Raw genomic sequence first — 18,886 nt, forward strand, 5'->3', positions numbered from 1 at the left:
ATCCCGCTATGTGCCCTAGCTCAATCTCCGCAAACAGTTTATCTTTGACGAACCTGGACATGCGCGCTGAGGGACAATTTGCGCCTCCCCCGACTCCGGCAGGGCCCATGAATGTGAAAACAAAACCGTCTGAGAATCCTTTCAAAAAGAACAACTATGTCTCCCTATTTGGGTTCTTAAGCAACCATGGCTTCAATGCTGCAATTTGAACTGGCGTTGGCACTAGGTCTCCATATTTGGGTTCCTAAGCAACCATGGCTTCAATGCTGCAATTTGAACCGGCGTCGGCGCTAAACCGAGGTCCTCATTTCTGGGTACCTTTTGGCGCTTCTCTCAAGGCAGACCCAGCACCTGTGCCCCCTTCTCCTGAATGCTTTCCGCATTTGGAAGCTGGATGACTGGCTCCACTTGGCGCATAGGAAGGAATCTTTGCATTCATCTGTTAGCCATAATCCCACATCCCTCGTGCGCCAGAATATAAATTTATTCTCTTCCATACGATCTCGGAAGCGCTCGTCGTAATTAAGCCAGGACCAGCCTTCATAGTCCTTGCTGGCTGCCAATATAGTATCTGCAAATGCTAACATCGGTCCATATTGGGAACTATCATGACAGCCTATCACGCTCGCCAGTCTCAGGAATGAGCGGGTCCAATTTAATAGTTCCTTGCTACTATTTTCTTCTGTGTGCCTGGGAAGCGCTCAACTTCTCTCTTTTTTTTTTAACTCTTTCCATGCCTCTTCTACCTTCGAGTAGATGGAAGAGGTCAATATATTTCCTCTGTCTAATTTTCTTGTGCATCACCTTGGGCACATCTTCCCAAAGTTCTGAAAATGTAACTAGCACTGCCACACCTCTGTCTCGCTCTTTGTCCCCTTTTTCCATGTCTTCACTAGAGGACATTCCAGAAGAGCTCGAACAAGAGTATGAAGCGGATGCTGAGGAATCTGAAGAGCTAGATCTAGTGCGCCTGCACTAACGCTTGGCCTTGCCCTGCTTCCTAGCTTTCTTTCCTTCCTCAGTCGTGTATGCGTTTGTGGCCTGCTCTATTCTCACCGTGTTCCCCTCAGGCTGTGCATTTGTTATATTGGCAGAGATGTCGGGCAGCGCAGTACCATCGTGCAATTTATTAGCAACTACGTTATGTAACCCCGACTTGGTGCCCATCTCACCTGAGTTCAAGACCTCTCTGTTTAATGAGCCAGCTGATAGAGCCGAAGGTCTGGAGGTGCCCTCCGTCGTACGCGCTTCCTTCCGCTCGTGTTTGACCTCATAGACTCGCCCATCCAAAGTGGTTGGCATCTGTGAATCGAAAGACAGGCGCCACAGGACCTGGCGTATCTGACGTAATAGTATTGCCCATGTATGAGCGAGAGGCATCCCTATATGAACTGCGACCAGGCTGTGATCCTGGGGGTCTCCCCTGCTCCAGGGGGAGGGTGACCGTAAGAGAATCCCTTGTACCCTGTCGGCCAATAGCTGGAAGGGCCACCCCCACCATTCATCGGGGAAGGAGATCCGCCCTGAGGGCCGTTACCAGTCAGTGTCCCAGAGTTGTGCCATGGCAACAGTCCTGTTAGATTATCGTTGGAGATGTAAGGACCTTGCTCCCCTTGAAACCTGTTAGAGACCGGACCCCACTCACCCAGGCAGCTTGCGGTCGAATCGTTGTCTCTGCTCTGCCACTGTCTCACCTGTATGCTGGCTGGGGATCTGAGGTCGATTGCCTCCTCTGTCGCTGTCGCAGTCCTGTAGTCCTCGCAGTACTTTCTCATCCTTGTGGCACCTTCTACTTGCGACAAAGCAGCCGCTCCTGTGTTAACTGCCGTAGGCCCAAGGCATACCGTACTTCGGCCAAAGAAGGCGCCATTGGGATGATTGATAGGTCTTCGTACTACTGCTTCTACGGAACATGACTCTTCCCTCCACAAGGTTTGCATGTTGCCATCTGACTCATAGAATCCTTTAGGTAGTGCTTCGGAGTCGCATGGGGGGCCTCATGAACGCCCCGCATTGGGTGGGGCAACAAACGACTATGCTCCTCGATCTGTCTTCCCACGCGTGCGACGTCTTCCTCTTTTTGTGACCGAAGTTTCTGCGGGGTATGGCATCGTTGCTTGAGTGGAATCCTTCCCAGCCTCTGATCATATGGGCCTGGCCTGACGTCCTCTCCTGAAGATCTCTTGAACTGTATGTGGTTCACCCGTTGGCTCCCCCGGTGCCACTGTGGCGTCTTCTGATTCTATCTCATGCAGGATGAAAGCCTCGTGGCCGGTGCGGTGCCGTCGGTGGTAGGGCGAGAAGTTAAGGCCTTACCCCGATGGGTCCTGCGGGGCTCGCCCGGGTAACGATGATAGTTCATACTTTCGGGCTGGAAGGGCTGTGTCACTGGGGCTTCCATATGGGTGGCATATGGGAGAGGAATTTTCCTTTTAGTCTGGAGGGGCTGGGGCCTCCATCCTAGGAGGGATATATATATATATATATATCTATATATTTTATTTTTTAAGAAAGCAACGGGAGGTCTGGGTCGGGGAGGAGGGACGTGGCGTGAACGGCAGGCACAAGGAAGCAGGGGCCGGCTCATGGGGCGGGGCGGGGGGGGGGGGGAACAAACGCGGCAACAAAGGAGGCTTGGGGCCTGCAGGGACAGCAGGGCAGGGCCTCCTGGAGAAGGCTGAAAATCACGCAGGCAGAAAGAGGAGGGGGTGAGGGGGGAAGAGAAATGCAGGGTGAGCACGCTGGCCGAGGGGACAGGGGGGATGGATAGGATATATGTGAAGGCTATTTATTTATTTTTTTAAATGCTGGAGAAATTAATGAAGTGAGGCACAGGGGTGGGGTGTAAAGAGGCAAGAACATAGAGCACGTGGGCGAGGCTCTATCCAGGGAGCAGGGCCTGAGAAGGCAGCGGCAGACAATCAAGGAGGCCACTGCCTGCACGGGGACCACGAGGGGGGTTCTGGGGCTCACAAGGCAGAAAGAAGGCTTGGGGCAGCAGCAAGGCCTGAGGGCTTACGTGGTGGGGAAGGGTGGAGGAACGCGGATGGGGGACATGGGCCAAGCGGGGATGGGGAGACTGCAGGGGACGGATTGTCACTAAGGCAGCCAGAGACAGATGGGGGCACCTGATCGCAAGTGAGGGGGTGCAGGCACATGTACTCACGTGGCGAAGGAGGATTGAGGCCTGCCGCAGCTGAAGCAAGGCCTGGAGAAGTTATCCGAGTCTGGGGTATACGAGTCCAGGGAGTGTCGGCAGGCAAAGGGGGGGGGGGGGGGCTGCCGACGCTCCCAGGCAACTTAATTGGCAGGATGCCTGCATTTTCGTTCGCCTACCACAAGGGAACCAATTGGCTCCCGGCCCGCCTCCCTGAGGACGTGATACGTCCCCGGGGACGGCGACCAATGGGAGGGCGCGCCGGCGCAGGCACAAGCGCGCGATGACCCGCCCTCCCTGCTCCATCCCCCGGGTGCCGGCATGGCTGGTGCCTGGCACCCACATTATGCCTGGCCTGGGGTGCCGGCTGATCCATTTGTACACAGCTTTGTACATAGACCTCTTATGCTAGTGCAGCATGACTGGGACATTCCTGTTCAGCGTCACAGGAGGACTCAGGCCAGGAATGCCGTGAGATTTTATTAATTTATTTTTTACATACATACAAAATAAAATACATAACAAAAAAATGCAGTAAATACAATAATAAAACAGAAATAAAATAAAACATGTAATATAAAAAAAAAACCCCCATCAGATAATAAAACAAGACAAAAGGCCTATAAAACCTATTAGGACCTTGAATGTCATATATGCTCGCCAAAAGCCTGCCGGAAGAGCCAAGCTTTTAGGTTCTTCATAAATGTTTGAAAGTTGCTGTCAAGCCTTAAGTCAGATGGTAGTGCATTCCATCATTTGGGTCCAGCCAGTGACATACAATTTAAGTGAGCCAGCCTAGGAGATGGTTAAAAAAAACAAAATAAAAACCCCAACCTTGTTACTAGATCGCGGATTTCGTTTGGTTGTGTGAAAATGAAGAGCAGCACTAAACCATTTGACATTATCGTTAAATAACTATTTATGAATCAGAGATAAAACCTTAAAATGTATTCGATAGAAAATGGGCAACCAATGGAGATCTTTTAAAACAGGTGTAAAATGATCGCACTTCCTGGAACCTGTTAAAAATTCTTGCGGCTGCATTCTGGAGTAATTGAAGGGGTCTAATAGTGGATAATAGAAGGCCCAACAGGAGGGCGTTACAGTAATCTAATTTAGAAAAAATCAAAGCTTGAAGAACTGTTCTAAAGTCATTGAGTTTGGGGGCAATCCTTTGCTTCCCTAGCTCCAGCTTCATTGAATTTGCTTTACTCCAGTCTGCTTCTCTAATGCTGGCCTGCTGATGGCTCCAGTTCTGGATTATGCTATGAGCTGTAGAACAGCTACAAAAATTTGGTTTTCTTTTGTTTGGTTTGAGTCACTAGCAAAGCGGATACATTTTTATCTGGAAGTTGTGTAATTCTGTCTTTTGGAAAACATTTTTTGTTCCTTTTTAATTGCCTTTTGTGATGGTCTCTTTCTAAGTCTTCTTTAAATATAGGATTTCTGTTTTGAAAAACTGTTAAATCTGAAAGCAGCCTGTTAGGAATCTATTTTCATTAGCTTCAACTTATTTTTGAAAATAAAAATTAACAAAAAAAATATAGCAAAACCTTTTTTATTGGATTAATTTAATATATTTCTTGACTACCCTTTATTTCTGTGCATTCAGATGGACTAAACATGGCAGCCACACTGCTTTATCCATGTTAATTTTAAGCAAAATTGTCAGAGTAGTGCTTTAACTTTAAATACATTTGCAACCAGAATAAAACTGTATAGATGTGGTGATACCTCAAGACTGAAGTGAATCAAAAGTACTAATTTCTGCAGAACATCAACAGAAATGAATAGGTGCTTTCTCCCCAGGAGGTCATCCATGATGTGGAGGAGTAGCCTAGTGGTTAGCGCAGTAGGCTACGAACCAGGAAACCAGGGTTCAAGTCCCACTGTTGCCCCTTGTGACCTTGGGCAAGTCAATTTATCCTCCATTGGCTCAGGTACAAACTTAGAGTGTAAGCCCTCTGGGGTTAGAGAAATACCTACAGTACTGCACAAATAACTATTGAGGTTTAGCAATGTGTTAGCATGAGAACGAATTGTAGCAGGAACAAAGCTTGCTTACTTCTTCCTTGATTCACTTAGTTCTCTGTTTTGTTTTTTTTATTCTTAGTACATTGGAAGTCTGGATGTTCCCAGGCCAAACAGTAGGGTGGAGATTGTTGCTGCTATGAGGAGAATAAGGGTAAGTTATGTTTTCTTACTCTAAACTCTCCTGTTTGGTTCCATCATGCCTCCCAGATTAGGGGTATAGTTTGGGAGTTGGTTGTTGACTGAGATTGGGGCAGATATGGGAAAGGAGAAGCCTAGATTTAGAGAACAGATAGTTTTGCAGATAATTACGGTAGGTCTGCACATGAGTGCAGTTTAGGTGAGAAGTAGATGAATAAGATACCTGTTTTGTGGAGTGGATGGTGAGATGGTTAGTGACATGGATTAGTATAGAGAGAAGGAGACTGGGATTTGGAATAGGATGTAAGGGATATGATAGTTGGTGCTTGCATTGGGGTTCACATCCTTTGTTTCAAACCTTGTCTGTGTGGATCTAAGAATAGCTTAAACATCTTTTTGCTACCAGTTATCCTCTGTTTCAGGAAGAAAAAATGGATTTTAAAATCTGCCCCCAAAAAAAACCACCCAAAACAGGTTTGCAAGAAAAAAAATTACAAGCTTTCTGAACAGCCACAAGAAAAGAGGATTTAAGTGTACCTGAGAATATTTTTTAGAAATACAGCCAGTTGGAAAACTATCTCCCAAGGCTAAATAGTCATTTTTATACAAAAAATCAGAATGCAGAAAAAAGTTGCCTTTTAAAAGTAGGGATGTACAAGAAATTTGAGTCTTCAGCTAGAAATGGTACATGGAGGAGAGCTGAATTGTATCCTGGTTACCCCTGTCAGTAAAACATCATAGACATAGATACACTGTTTGACCCTGAAAAACTTTCTTTGAAGTTAAAATGTTCTTAGCTATTCCTCTTACGTAGTTCTCCTTCCTATAGAATGTGCTTGATATTTTCTTGTCTTCCTGCTCTTAGTTCTTGAAAATCTGATCTTATTTGTTGGGTTTCTGTATATTTGTTTTCTTCCTCCACTAATTAGTAGGGCCACTAGTGCACCATGATTCTGTGGGTCTGGGAGGGGGACACATAAGCCACCTTTTCTACAGAGCTGCCCAGTTCTTGTAAAATTATAGCACGAGGCTTAACCTACTCTGTGAGGCAGGGGTTAGCGCCCTTCCTCCTCTGGACTGTTTCACTCCCTTCTGTGCTGATCTGGAGGCAGAAAGAAAAGGCGGAGAGCGGCAGCATGTCAGGCCATATTCCTCTGCCTCCTGCTTCCAAGCAGCAGTCAGTCCCTGGTGGCATAGGTGGAGAGCACAGTCGGAGGCACTGCTGCTTCTCTCCTCCTGCTGGCCTGAATCTATGCAGGAAAAGGAAGGATGAGGAGGAACGATTGTGAAAGGAAAGAAGATCTGGGGCGGGGTGGGGGGGGGGGGGGGTTAGGCTGGGATTTTGAAAGAGGAGCTAGAGCCAGGGGATTCTTTACAAGATTGGGGGGAAGATGTTTGTTTAAAAAAAAAAAAAAAAAAAGGGGGGTGGGATTGTGAAACAGGGCCTCAGGGAATGGGGGAGTTGTATTGAAGAGGGGGCTGGAAGAGGATGTGTATGTGCATATGTGTGTATTTGTAGTTGGATGAAAGAGGGCATCTCTGAGAAAAAAGGCAAGGATTAAAGAGAAAGTAGAGAGAGAGAGGGGATCTGATGAGAAGCAGAGCTGGAGGTGGGGCACCTTCCTCTCTCTTTTATGGAATTTCCTTCCTTCTCTCCCCTACCGAATCTCCGTTGCTGTCCTCTTCCCATCCCTAAGATCTCTCCTCCCCACATCCACATCTGAGACCCCCCACCCATAAAACTCCAAAAGAACAAAATAAATCATGCAGACTGAAAGGCAAGGTTGGAAAACGAAACTTTTTTTTGATTCTGCAAATATTAAGTAATGTAAATTTTTATGCAAAATTTTTCAAATTTATGAAATGTATCACAGAATTGCTGCTGAATCTACCCCTAAGCTGCTGCAGGAAACTTGGGGCTATGCTTATTCGAACAGTTAAAGGGTTTGTTGGGGGTTTCTGTTTAGTATTGGAGTGATGCTGATTTTTGTCTTTTCTTTCCCTTTATTTATCTTAGTTCTGTTTCCTTTTTCAGGTTGTTTTCTGAAGGGAGGGAGGTTTATGGGATCCTGTGTGTGTGTGTGTGCGCGCACGCCTATTCAGTGTTCTGCTGACACCGATTTTCCGGGCATGCAGGGAGGCCAGAAGAAGCTGGGGACAAGTCATTTTTTTTCCAGATCCATACAGGCGCATGTATCTAAGTGTGTGTGCATTCTAGAAAGTTGACTGCATTAGTTCTGTGGGGGATGTACTGTTTTGTAAACTGTTGAAAAAAAATCCAGAAAGCTTTATAATATCTTATATTTGTGGATTGTACCCAATAGTTATTCTGTGATGTGATGTATCCTATTTTCTCTCTTGGGATCCAAGTTTCAGTCCCTTCTTGTGGCTTGAGATGCATAGTCAGGCTTTTTCTACAACAGGTAATTTTATTTTTCCCTTTCTGCATAATCCCCTCTTTAATTTTATATTTTCCACCATTATTTAATGGTGTACTATTATTTTTTTATTACTATTTCTTAGACTAGTATGAAATCTTTTTAGATTGTGGTTCCTTTTATTTGCCTAACAAACATTGTTGTAGTGCATTCCTCCCTCCCTTCCAACCACCCAACTTCTTCAGATATGCCCTGTAGAGATTCAAAAGCTCCTTGACTACATCATTTTTTTTCTGTTGGTTCTTCACTAGGTTTCACAACTTTCAAACACTTCATTTTCTACCAGGACCAGGATGGCTAGGGAACTGCACCTCACATGTTAGTTGAATCCATCTGAGTAAATTTGTAACTTGTGTAGTGGCTAATACTATTTTTGAGACTCCTTTAGTAAACATAATACAGCTAAATGTTTAGACATTTTCTTGATAGACCATGAATGAATTTGTGTCTGTGCCCTTTAACATTTGATGCACAAGTCTAATTGTGAAAATGAACTTCTTGTTTAGGTATCTAAAATCTTATGAGGTTGATATTCTGTGCCTCTTGGATGGATAAGTTGCGGCGGTTGAATATCTGGGATCAGCAGCTGCACCAGCTAAGTGGCAGGCAGGGTTAGGGCATTCTGGGGAGGAGCTCAGTTAGCCAGATAACTAATTTGGCTGACTTTAAGATAGCTGAGTAAATTCAGTGGCATGCCCAGGCCACTGAATATATAGGCTAAGTTAGACAAATAGGTTTATCTGGCTAACTAGCTGAGCTGGCTGAATATGGAACTCTATGAATCTAAATAGGGATATTTTTAGCACCAACATTTGGATGCTTCGAGAGCTCTGAAAATTCACTGCATGTTTAGATGCCCAGCATTCATGCCTTGGAAAGTTCAGCCCAAGGTGTATTTCATTTTCTTCCTGCTAGACTAGTGTGGACCAATGAGATATCTCACTCTTCGCCTACCTGAGGCAGAGACACACTTTTTTTTTTTCCCCCTTAATGCTGCCTACAAAAGTGTGGAACTAGGCAGTTGCCAGTAGTCTGTCTCCAGCAGTGTCTACAACAGAATTACTAAAAAAAAATAAAATAAATAAAATCCTAGACCTCCCAGAGCCAAGGTGCAGCTTTGAGTTTCCTGGCTCCCAGGACAACAGCTCTGTGGACGTGATTTCCCTGGTAGAGCTTGCCTTCTAGACTCTATTGTAGTAGGCTCCCCAGGGTGAATTCCAGGATCCTGTGGGAAATGAGGATTCCCTTCAGTGGTCAGGCTCCCAGGTAGGTTACTGAGAAAACCCAGAGGGCATCCTAACCCCAAAGAAGGGAGCTTGAGGCCTCCCTCTCTCCTCCCCTCCGCTATGTAAAGCTGGTTAAAAAAAAAAAAGAAACAGATTGAGGAGGAGTCCAACTGCAGCATTGTGGCCTGCATAGTAGACAGCAAAGGGGGCAGCAAAGTGGGATCCCATTACCATTCAAACAAATGGTAATGGAACCCACGAGAGAAGGAGCAATACTCGACTTAGTGCTCACTAATGGAGATAATGTCTCTGATGTCCAGATGGGCGCCCACCTCAGCAGCAGTGATCATCAAACAGTATGGTTTAATATCACAAAAAGGATACGGAAAAGAAGCACAAAGACCCGAGTTTTGCAGTTCAAAAACACGGACTTTGATGAAATGGGGAAGTACCTGGAGGAAGAACTAAAAGGCTGGGAGAACGAGAGATGTGGATCAACAGTGGACCAATCTAAAAGGAGCAATTATCAAGGCAACTAATCTATGTGTTAGAAAAGTAAAGAAAAGCAAAAGAAAAATGAAACCTATCTGGTTCTCAAAGGAGGTGGCTGACAAAATAAAGGCTAAAAGAACAGCGTGGGGGGATCACGTGATGTGCTGAGCGGGTAAGACGGGTTCTTGCCAGCTCCGGGACCCACTCTACTTACCGCGCTAATTTTTACTGCGTCTAACCAGTTTCCTGGGGTCTGGGACCCAGCCCGAGACGCTGTTTATGTTGGGCACCCGATCGCTGCAAAAAACGAGCGTGGGGATGTCCGTGCGGGGCGGCAGGAGGGAGAAGGAAAAAATCAGAGCTCCCGATTCCAAAATGGCGGCTGCCGGCGAGACTGAAGCCCCTGCCTCCCCAACGGCGGCCACACTAGCAGACATCAAGGCAGTGATTCATGAGGCACTGGACGAGAAGCTAGCGCTCATCACCGAGCAACTAGGGGAGGTGAGGGAGCACCTTTCTTCTCTGCAGCCCCGGCTTGAACAGGCAGAGGAACGCATTTTGGGGCTGGAAGATGGCGCGGCCGCGTGCGTGACTAGCATGGCTGCCCGAGATAAGAGCATTCAGGCTCTACAAAATAAAGTAGACGAACTTGAAAATCGTGCCCGTAGGGACAATCTGCGCTTTATGGGGTTCCCCGAGGATATTGCTGATCAGTCGCTTTGCCGCTTGCTGTCCGAATGGCTCCCTGAGGAATTGGCCCTCCCTCACCTGCAGGGCACGCTCGTGGTCGAAAGGGCCCACCGGCTTGGGACTCGGAGCGCGGGATCGGGGCGTCCCAGGCTTGTGATAGCCAAGATCCTCAACTCGGCGCACAAGGCAGAAATTTGGCGAGCCTCACGGAACAAATCCGACCTGCAGTACCAGGGTAAACCCATATGGGTCTTTCAAGATTTTTCTGCCGCTGTTTCAACCGCCCGACGAAGCTTTGCCCCCCTCTGCACCACCCTGCACAATAAGGGGGTAAAATTCTCCCTATTGTTTCCAGCTCGCCTGCGAATCTGGCAGGGGGACAGGTCCCATATTTTTGAGTCTCCGGACCTGGCGCGGGCCTTTATGGACAAGATGGACAAGTGAGTGCTCTTGCAAGCGCTGTGACTGTGTTTTTTGGCGCTACTCTAGGCCTTCTATATAAATGTTGAACTTAGTTGCCAATTTTGAGTGGCGACAGCTGACGGCGGGACTGTTCCCAGTGTTGACTCCGGGTTGTCAGTGTTGGGTTTGCCAGGGAGATGCAGACCCCTTTGGGTCAGATCCTGGGACTTGGTTGTTCTCTTCGAGGGAAACGCGTGTGCCGCAGAGAGAACAGGCAACGCGGGACAGTGCACTGGCGGGAAGAGCAATCACAGCCAAGTTTTTTTTTTTTTTTTTTTTTTTCCTTTGCCTTCCCGGTTATTGCTCAGGTTTGCCACACGTGGCCGAATAAATGGACCTCCTATCTACCTGCGGGGGGGACCTTACCGTTTGTTGGTGTGTAAAGCTAGCTATCTGTACTTCCCGAAACTGGGTCACACCCCGTTATGGGGTTCTTTTTGCTAACGCATCTGTTATGTTTTATTTTAGAGTGGGGTCCTTGACACATCAATACTGGATCCCCATGGCCTCCTTAGTCGGAGGACCTAGTCAGTTGACTGAGAGGTGGGTGGAGTGTTTGGGGGACGGAACAGTTAATAAGTTTCAGGGAGAAGGGGGGGTGGGGGGAGGAGGGGGGGGGAGTGGGGGATGGGGACAGGTGGGAGGGAGGGTGAGCGAGTGTATGAGACAGCAGTGGATGGATGAATGGACCAGGCTAGACGTAGATTGTTTAAGTAGGGGAAGCTTGGTTTGGGAACGGGGGTGGGTAGGGGGGGCCTCAGCTGGGAGGGTCACCACTACCAGCATCAGTCTCATCTGTGACACTAAGTCCGGCTTTTTCATAGGTTATGAGTAATCCCACACGGCTTGTGTCATGGAATGTTTGCGGCCTTAACTCTCCCATTAAACGCGCTAAAGTGCTTTCCTTCCTGAATAAGCAATCGCCTTCTGTGGCATTCTTGCAGGAAACACACCTTACTGATAGAGAACATGAGAAGCTTAGGCGTACCTGGGTGGGAGATGTACGGTACGCGTCAGCGAACTCTAAGTCGGCGGGGGTGGCGATTTTGCTACGTAAACAACTTCCTATCACTGTAAACCAGGAAATCAAAGACCCGCAGGGGCGGTATTTAATCTTGGTTACCTCATTGTTTAATCAAACAGTGGTGTTTTGTAATGTGTACGCCCCGAATGTCTATAACCCTCGCTTTTATCGCAGTTTGTATTCCCACTTGTTGCCTTACCTGTCGGATATCTTAATTGTGGGAGGTGACTTTAACACTATCCGGGACCAGAACTTGGACGCCTCCCACAGCCGTAGTTGGGAGGGGGGCAGGGGCAAGGGTCCATCCATGTTGGAAACACAACTCCACTTATTAGATGTATGGAGGACCTTGCACCCCACAGAGCGTGATTTCACCCATCTCTCTAGGGCTCATGCTTCCTTTTCACGGATTGATTACTTTCTTGTAAGTATCCAGGCTTTTTCCCAAGTTTTGGATGCGGGTATAGACAACATTGTCATCTCTGACCACGCTCCGGTGTGGTTGGACATGGGGTTGTCCCCCCCCCATTTCTACCCCCAAAATCTGGCGTTATCCATATTTTTTGGTCCAAGATGAAAAATTTAAAGAGTTTCTCTTGGTAAAATGGAAAGAATATGTGTTAAACAACCAGACCCACGTTTCCCAGCCGATTCTATTCTGGAACACTGCGAAGGCGGTCCTACGAGGCGAGATAATTTCCTACGTCGCCCACAGGCGGAAGGCTTTGGACCGCCGGATCCTCTCGCTGAGTTCCCAGATGACTCAGGCCCGCGCCCGCCTATCTCGTTTGCACACAAAGGAAGCACGAGTCTCTTACATGTCTTTTCAACACGCTCTTAATTCTCTCATACATCAAAGAGCAAAAAAAAGCTATCTTTATTACAAGTTCAAACTGTATCAACACAGCAACAAAGCGGGGAAAATGCTGTCCAACCTAATTAAATCTTCCCAGTCCAGTCGGTTTATTCCAGCGGTGCGTGGGTCTAATACGGCAGTGGTTACGGACACGCCATCTATTCTTAAGAGGTTTCGGGAGTATTACTCCTCGCTCTATGCGTCCGGAGGGTGGGATCCTGCGAGCTGCCAGAGTTTTTGTGAGTCCCTGTCCCTCCCCTGTTTAACACAAGACCAGAGAGACACGCTAAATGCTCCTATTTCGGAAGCGGAAGTGCGCTTTGCCATTCGCCACTCTAAGAACTATAAGGCCCCGGGCCCTGACGGCTTCACCGCGGAATTCTTCAAATCACTGGTGGACCAGGTGACTCAGCCCCTGGTCTCTATGTTCTCGGCGATGGTTCTCCAGGGGTCCTTTCCCGCTCATTCTAATTTGGCACACATTATTCTCATTCCCAAGGTTGATAAGGACCCTCTCATGCCCGAATCCTACTGCCCTATTTCTCTTCTTAACTATGATCATAAGCTGCTGGCTAAAATACTGGCAGACAGGTTGGCGTCTCAGTTGCCGACACTGATTGGGCCCCACCAGGCTGGTTTTATTCGTCAGCGATATGCGCTCGCCAACATCCGCAAAATTCTGGCAGCCATGACTATGAGCCGGCTGATGTCCCAATCTTACTTGGCCATTAGTTTCGACGCGGAGAAAGCGTTTGACCGGGTGGAGTGGGGTTACCTTTTCTTCGTGTTACGACGTATGGGTTTCAAGGGTTTCTTTCTCCGGGCTATTCAACTCCTTTATTCTGCCCCACAGGCGCGCATTGTTGCTAACGGAGCCCTATCCGATTCCTTCCTCGTGGAACGAGGTACTCGCCAAGGCTGTCCTCTTTCCCCCCTATTGTTCCTACTACAGTTGGAACCTCTATTGCATGCCATAACTGCCACCCGGGAGATTCGGGGGGTTCGTATGGATCCCGGCATCTTTAAATATGTTGCCTTTGCGGACGATTTGTTAGTTTTTATTACTAACCCCCATTCCTCCTTGCCCCCGCTCCTCCGCCTAATTGGGTCCTTTGGGGCATTCTCTGGGCTGAAATTGAACGAATCCAAATCCTCGGTACTGGCCCATCCGCCGGATTTGCGAGACTCCTGGCCAAACCCGTTCCCTTTAAAATGGGCGGGCGACAGTTTTCGATATTTGGGGGTGAATATCCCAGTCAACCCGGAGGATGTATACCAGGCCAATATTCCCCACGTACTGCGTCAGACTCAGGAGACCATGGCTCGTTGGCGGTCTTTGCCGCTTTTGGTGGCAGGGCGGGTTGCGCTATTTAAGATGATTTTGTTGCCCAAATGGCTATACCTTTTGCAAAACCTCCCTTTATCGCTCAAACGGAGCGACCTTGCAACGCTGAACAGCGTGCTGCGTCGCTTTTTGTGGAAGGGCGGGAGAGCTCGTCTTCCCTTAAAGTGGTTGCAAAATGACTGGAGGTCGGGGGGCCTGGGAGTTCCGGACCTGGCTCGCTACAACCTGGCTTGTAATATGCGGCTTTTACGTAATTGGCTTTTAAATACCTCACACTGTACTCCGCTATCAGTAGACCAAGCTCTCATGTTTCCTCGGACTCCTTCCTACGTGGTGCAGGCGGCCTCCAGTCACCTTCCTTCGTTTCTCACTCAGACAGCTCTTATTAAACCCTTGCGTCAGACTTGAGCGCGTCTCGCGAAATTATTACAGATACCTCCGCTCTGTGCTTATCTGCTTCCCCTTCGGGGGAACGATGACTTCCCGTCGGGCTCTCAATCGGTCATGTTTCGGAGATGGGAGGACGAGGGGGTCACTCATGTGGGCCACTTGTGGACTCGGGAGGGGACCTTTATGCCGTTCTCTGAAGTTAGGAACCTTTATCACTTAGGGGGTAATCAGGTTTTCCCGTACCTGCAAGTGCGCCACTATATGCAAACTTTACCGGAGGCCTCTAAGAGTATAACCCAGTTTCAGGCGTTGGACAGCATATTCCACTTCGCCAGTGCTCGCACTCCCTCCCTTTCCAGTTACCATAGAGCTTTGCGACGCTTGACGGAAGTGGATGTCCACGCCTGTCTTGTGGCTCGATGGAATAGAGACGGGGATTTTTGCTTAACAGTTCTTATCTTACGTAGGTGTTTTAGGCGTATTACTAGGATCTCGACCAATCAATATTTTCGGGAGATGCAGCTTAAGTTTTTGAGTCGGGCCTACGTGTCTCCCCAAGTGGCTTTTCAACTAACCATTGCCACATCGCCACTGTGCACCCGTTGTCAGGGTGCGGTGGGCACTCTTTCCCACGTATTTTGGGCGTGCCCCACAGTTCACAGATTTTGGCGTAAGGTGATTGCCTACATGGAAGATTTACTTGACGTGGTGCTACCTATTTCTCCAATGTGGTTTTTATTTAGCTGCATCTCCCCAATCCGAGTTCGAGATCCGGGTTCACGCCTGTTGTTGCAGAAAGCGAGCCTAGTGGGGAAGAAATCCATATTGCTGGTTTGGCGATCCTCAGATGCCCCGTCGTTCTGGGTTTGGAGGAACCAGCTGCATGCTTTGATGACGATGGAAGGCAAGGCTGCACGTGGCTCCCCTCAGCGACGACGACACTTCCTCGCTATCTGGACTCCGTATCTTCAACAACTGTCCCCGAGGGCGCGGAGTCTAGTGCTGAACGAGTGACAGGCCGAAGGACCTACCGGGCTAGGCGGCCCTTGCTAGTTCGTTGGACTGACCATTCTCCTTTTTTTCATCTTATTGTGGTGTTCATACACTGTAGAGGGGGGGGGGGGAGGTAGGGGTGGGGGGGGGGACTGTGGTATTTGTTCAACATTGTGGTGGGGGAGGGATCTGAAACCACCCTCCTCCACATTTGTTTGTTGTTTGGAAAATCTAATAAAAATTGTTTGAACATAAAAGAACAGCGTTCAAGAAATATAAAAGATCCCAAAGGGAGGAGCACAAGAGAGCAGTGAGTCACTCAGGCTGACTAACTGAAGTTAGACTGTTTGTATTTCCCAACCCTCCCACCCCTCGCCCACCCACCCCTAGCTCATCCCTTAATTTATAGGCAGGTGCCACTTTCACAAAAAAAACCAAAAAAAACAACAAAAACTTTGAGAATTCGATCAGACCCCGGTAGGCCACTACCAGACACATAGTGAATTCACTAATACATTTAAAGGACGTTAGACACATTCCTACTCCCATAGCAACCTAAAACTTAACTAGGAACTGATCAAAATTGAGATGAAGGCAGCAGTCCAGCAGCAAGAGGGGGGCTTCCCAGTCTTTTGCATCGAGTGTCACATGTATGATTTTTTACCCACCGGTGAGAAGTTGTACATGTGCATGCGATGCAAAGAGCTCCTGGCTCTCAGAGAACGAGTCCGATCTCTGGAGGCTAGAGTGGCAGACCTGGAGGAGCTGAGGCAGACAGAGAGGTATATAGATGAGACCTTCAGGGACATAGTAGTCAAGTCCCAACTTCAGACTGGCAGCCCTGGTGCTGCCTTGGAGGAAAAAGGTCTCATGATGGGAGAGCACCAACCAGGTGCAGCAGGAAAGGATCCTGTAGCAAAGACCTGCTCTCCAGGTGATGCATTGTCCTTTCGCACTGAGGATATCTCCCCAAGGCCTACTGCCCAGGAGGGAAGGGTTAGGCCGGCCATCATAGTTGGTGATTCGATTATTAGGAATGTAGATAGCTGGGTGGCTGGTGGGCATGAGGATCGCCTGGTAACATGCCTACCTGGTGTGAAGGTGGCGGACCTCACGCGTCACCTAGATAGGATTTTAGACAGTGCTGGGGAGGAGCCGGCTGTCGTGGTACATGTGGGCACCAACGACATAGGAAAATGTGGGAGGGAGGTTCTGGAAGCCAAATTTAGGCTCTTAGGTAGAAAGCTTAAATCCAGAACCTCCAGGGTAGCATTCTCTGAAATGCTCCCTGTTCCACGCGCAGGTCACCAGAGGCAGGCAGAGCTCCGGAGTCTCAATGCGTGGATGAGACGATGGTGCAAGGAAGAGGGATTCAGTTTTGTTAGGAACTGGGGAACCTTTTGGGGAAGGGGGAGTCTCTTCCGAAGGGATGGGCTCCACCTTAACCAGGGTGGAACCAGACTGCTGGCGCTAACCTTTAAAAAGGAGATAGAGCAGCTTTTAAACTAGAACAAAGGGGAAAGCTGACAGTCGCTCAGCAGCGCATGGTTCGGAGAGAGGTATCTTTAAAGGATACTAATGATGCATTAGAATTAGGGCATCCTGACAGTGAGGTTCCAATAATTAGAAAAGTAGTCCAAGTGCCTGTAACTAAAAACTCACCTGAGCTAAAAAAATTCTAACTTATCCCTATCAATTAAAAAGCAGAATGAAAATACAAACAAAAAACAAACTTTGAAATGTTTGTATGCTAATGCCAGAAGTCTAAGAAGTAAGATGGGAGAATTAGAATGTATAGCAGTGAATGATGACAGACTTATTTGGCATCTCAGAGACATGGTGGAAAGAGGATAACCAATGGGACAGTGCTATACCGGGGTACAAATTATATCGCAATGACAGAGAGGAGCACTCGGGAGGAGGTGTGGCACTTTATGTCCGGGATGGCATAGAGTCCAACGGGATAAACATCCTGCATGAGACTAAATACAAAATTGAATCTTTATGGGTAGAAATCCCTTGTGTGTCGGGGAAGACTATAGTGATAGGGGTATACTACCGTCCACCTAGTCAAGATGGTGAGATGGACAGTGAAATGCTAAGAGAAATTAGGGAAGCTAACCAAATTGGTAGGGCAGTAATAATGGGAGACTTCAATTACCCCAATATTGACTGGGTAAATGTATCATCGGGTCACGCTAGAGAGAGAACGTTCCTGGATGGAATAAATGATAGCTATATGGAGCAATTGGTCAGGAACTGACGAGAGAGGGAGCAATTTTAGATCTAATTCTCAGTGGAGCACAGGACTTGGTGCGAGAGGTAACGGTGGTGGGGCCACTTGGCAATAGTGATCATAATATTATCAAATTTGATTTAGTGACTGGAAGAGGAACAGTGTGCAAATCCAAGGCTCTCGTGTTAAACTTTCAAAAGGGAAACTTTGACAAAATGAGAAAAATTGTTAGAAAAAAACTGAAAGGAGCAGCTACAAAAGTAAAAAATGTCCAAGAGGCGTGGTCATTGTTAAAAAATACCATTCTAGAAGCACAGTCCAGATGTATTCCATACATTAAGAAAGGTGGAAAGAAGGCAAAACGATTACCGGCATGGTTAAAAGGGGAGGTGAAAGAAGCTATTTTAGCCAAAAGATCTTCATTCAAAAATTGGAAGAAGGATCCAACAGAAGAAAATAGAATAAAGCATAAACGTTGGCAAGTTAAATGTAAGACATTGATAAGACAGGCTAAGAGAGAATTTGAAAAGAAGTTGGCTGTAGAGGTAAAAACTCACAGTAAAAACTTTTTAAAATATATCCGAAGTAGAAAGCCTGTGAGGGAGTCGGTTGGACCGTTAGATGATCGAGGGGTTAAAGGGGCACTTAGAGAAGATAAGGCCATCGCGGAAAGATTAAATGATTTCTTAGTTTCGGTGTTTACTGAAGAGGATGTTGGGGAGGTACCCGTAATGGAGAAGGTTTTTATGGGTAATGATTCAGATGGACTGAATCAAATCACGGTGAACCTAGAAGATGTGGTAGGCCTGATTGACAAACTGAAGAGTAGTAAATCACCCGGACCGGATGGTATACACCCCAGAGTTCTGAAGGAACTAAAAAATGAAATTTCAGACCTATTAGTAAAAATTTGTAACTTATCATTAAAATCATCCATTGTACCTAAAGACTGGAGGATAGCAAATGTAACCCCAATATTTAAAAAGGGCTCCAGGGGCGATCCGGGAAACTACAGACCAGTTAGCCTGACTTCAGTGCCAGGAAAAATAGTGGAAAGTGTTCTAAACATCAAAATCACAGAACAAATAGAAAGACATGGTTTAATGGAACAAAGTCAGCATGGCTTTACCCAGGGCAAGACTTGCCTCACAAATCTGCTTCACTTTTTTGAAAGAGTTAATAAACATGTGGATAAAGGTGAACCGGTAGATATAGTATATTTGGATTTTCAGAAGGCGTTTGACAAAGTTCCTCATGAGAGGCTTCTAGGAAAAGTAAAAAGTCATGGTATAGGTGGCGATGGCCTTTCCTGGATTGCAAACTGGCTAAAAGACAGGAAACTGAGAGTAGGATTAAATGGACAACTTTCTCAGTGGAAGGGAGTGGACAGTGGAATGCCTCAGGG

The 18,886-nt window shown here is 47.3% G+C and overlaps 1 protein-coding gene across 2 annotated transcripts in view; it reads left to right on the forward strand.

Moving 5' to 3' along the window:
* The window catches only part of LOC115099984 (carboxyl-terminal PDZ ligand of neuronal nitric oxide synthase protein-like), a 560,668-nt gene that overhangs the window by 71,899 nt on the left and 469,883 nt on the right, over positions 1–18,886 (forward strand). For both annotated transcript variants that reach the window (XM_029618101.1, XM_029618104.1), the window contains exon 2: positions 5,271–5,342. In XM_029618101.1, coding sequence (XP_029473961.1) covers positions 5,271–5,342 — 72 coding nt within the window. The remainder of the gene's footprint in view (positions 1–5,270; positions 5,343–18,886) is intronic.

The sequence above is a fragment of the Rhinatrema bivittatum genome, chromosome 10, assembly GCF_901001135.1.
Source record: "Rhinatrema bivittatum chromosome 10, aRhiBiv1.1, whole genome shotgun sequence".
NCBI lineage: Eukaryota > Metazoa > Chordata > Amphibia > Gymnophiona > Rhinatrematidae > Rhinatrema > Rhinatrema bivittatum.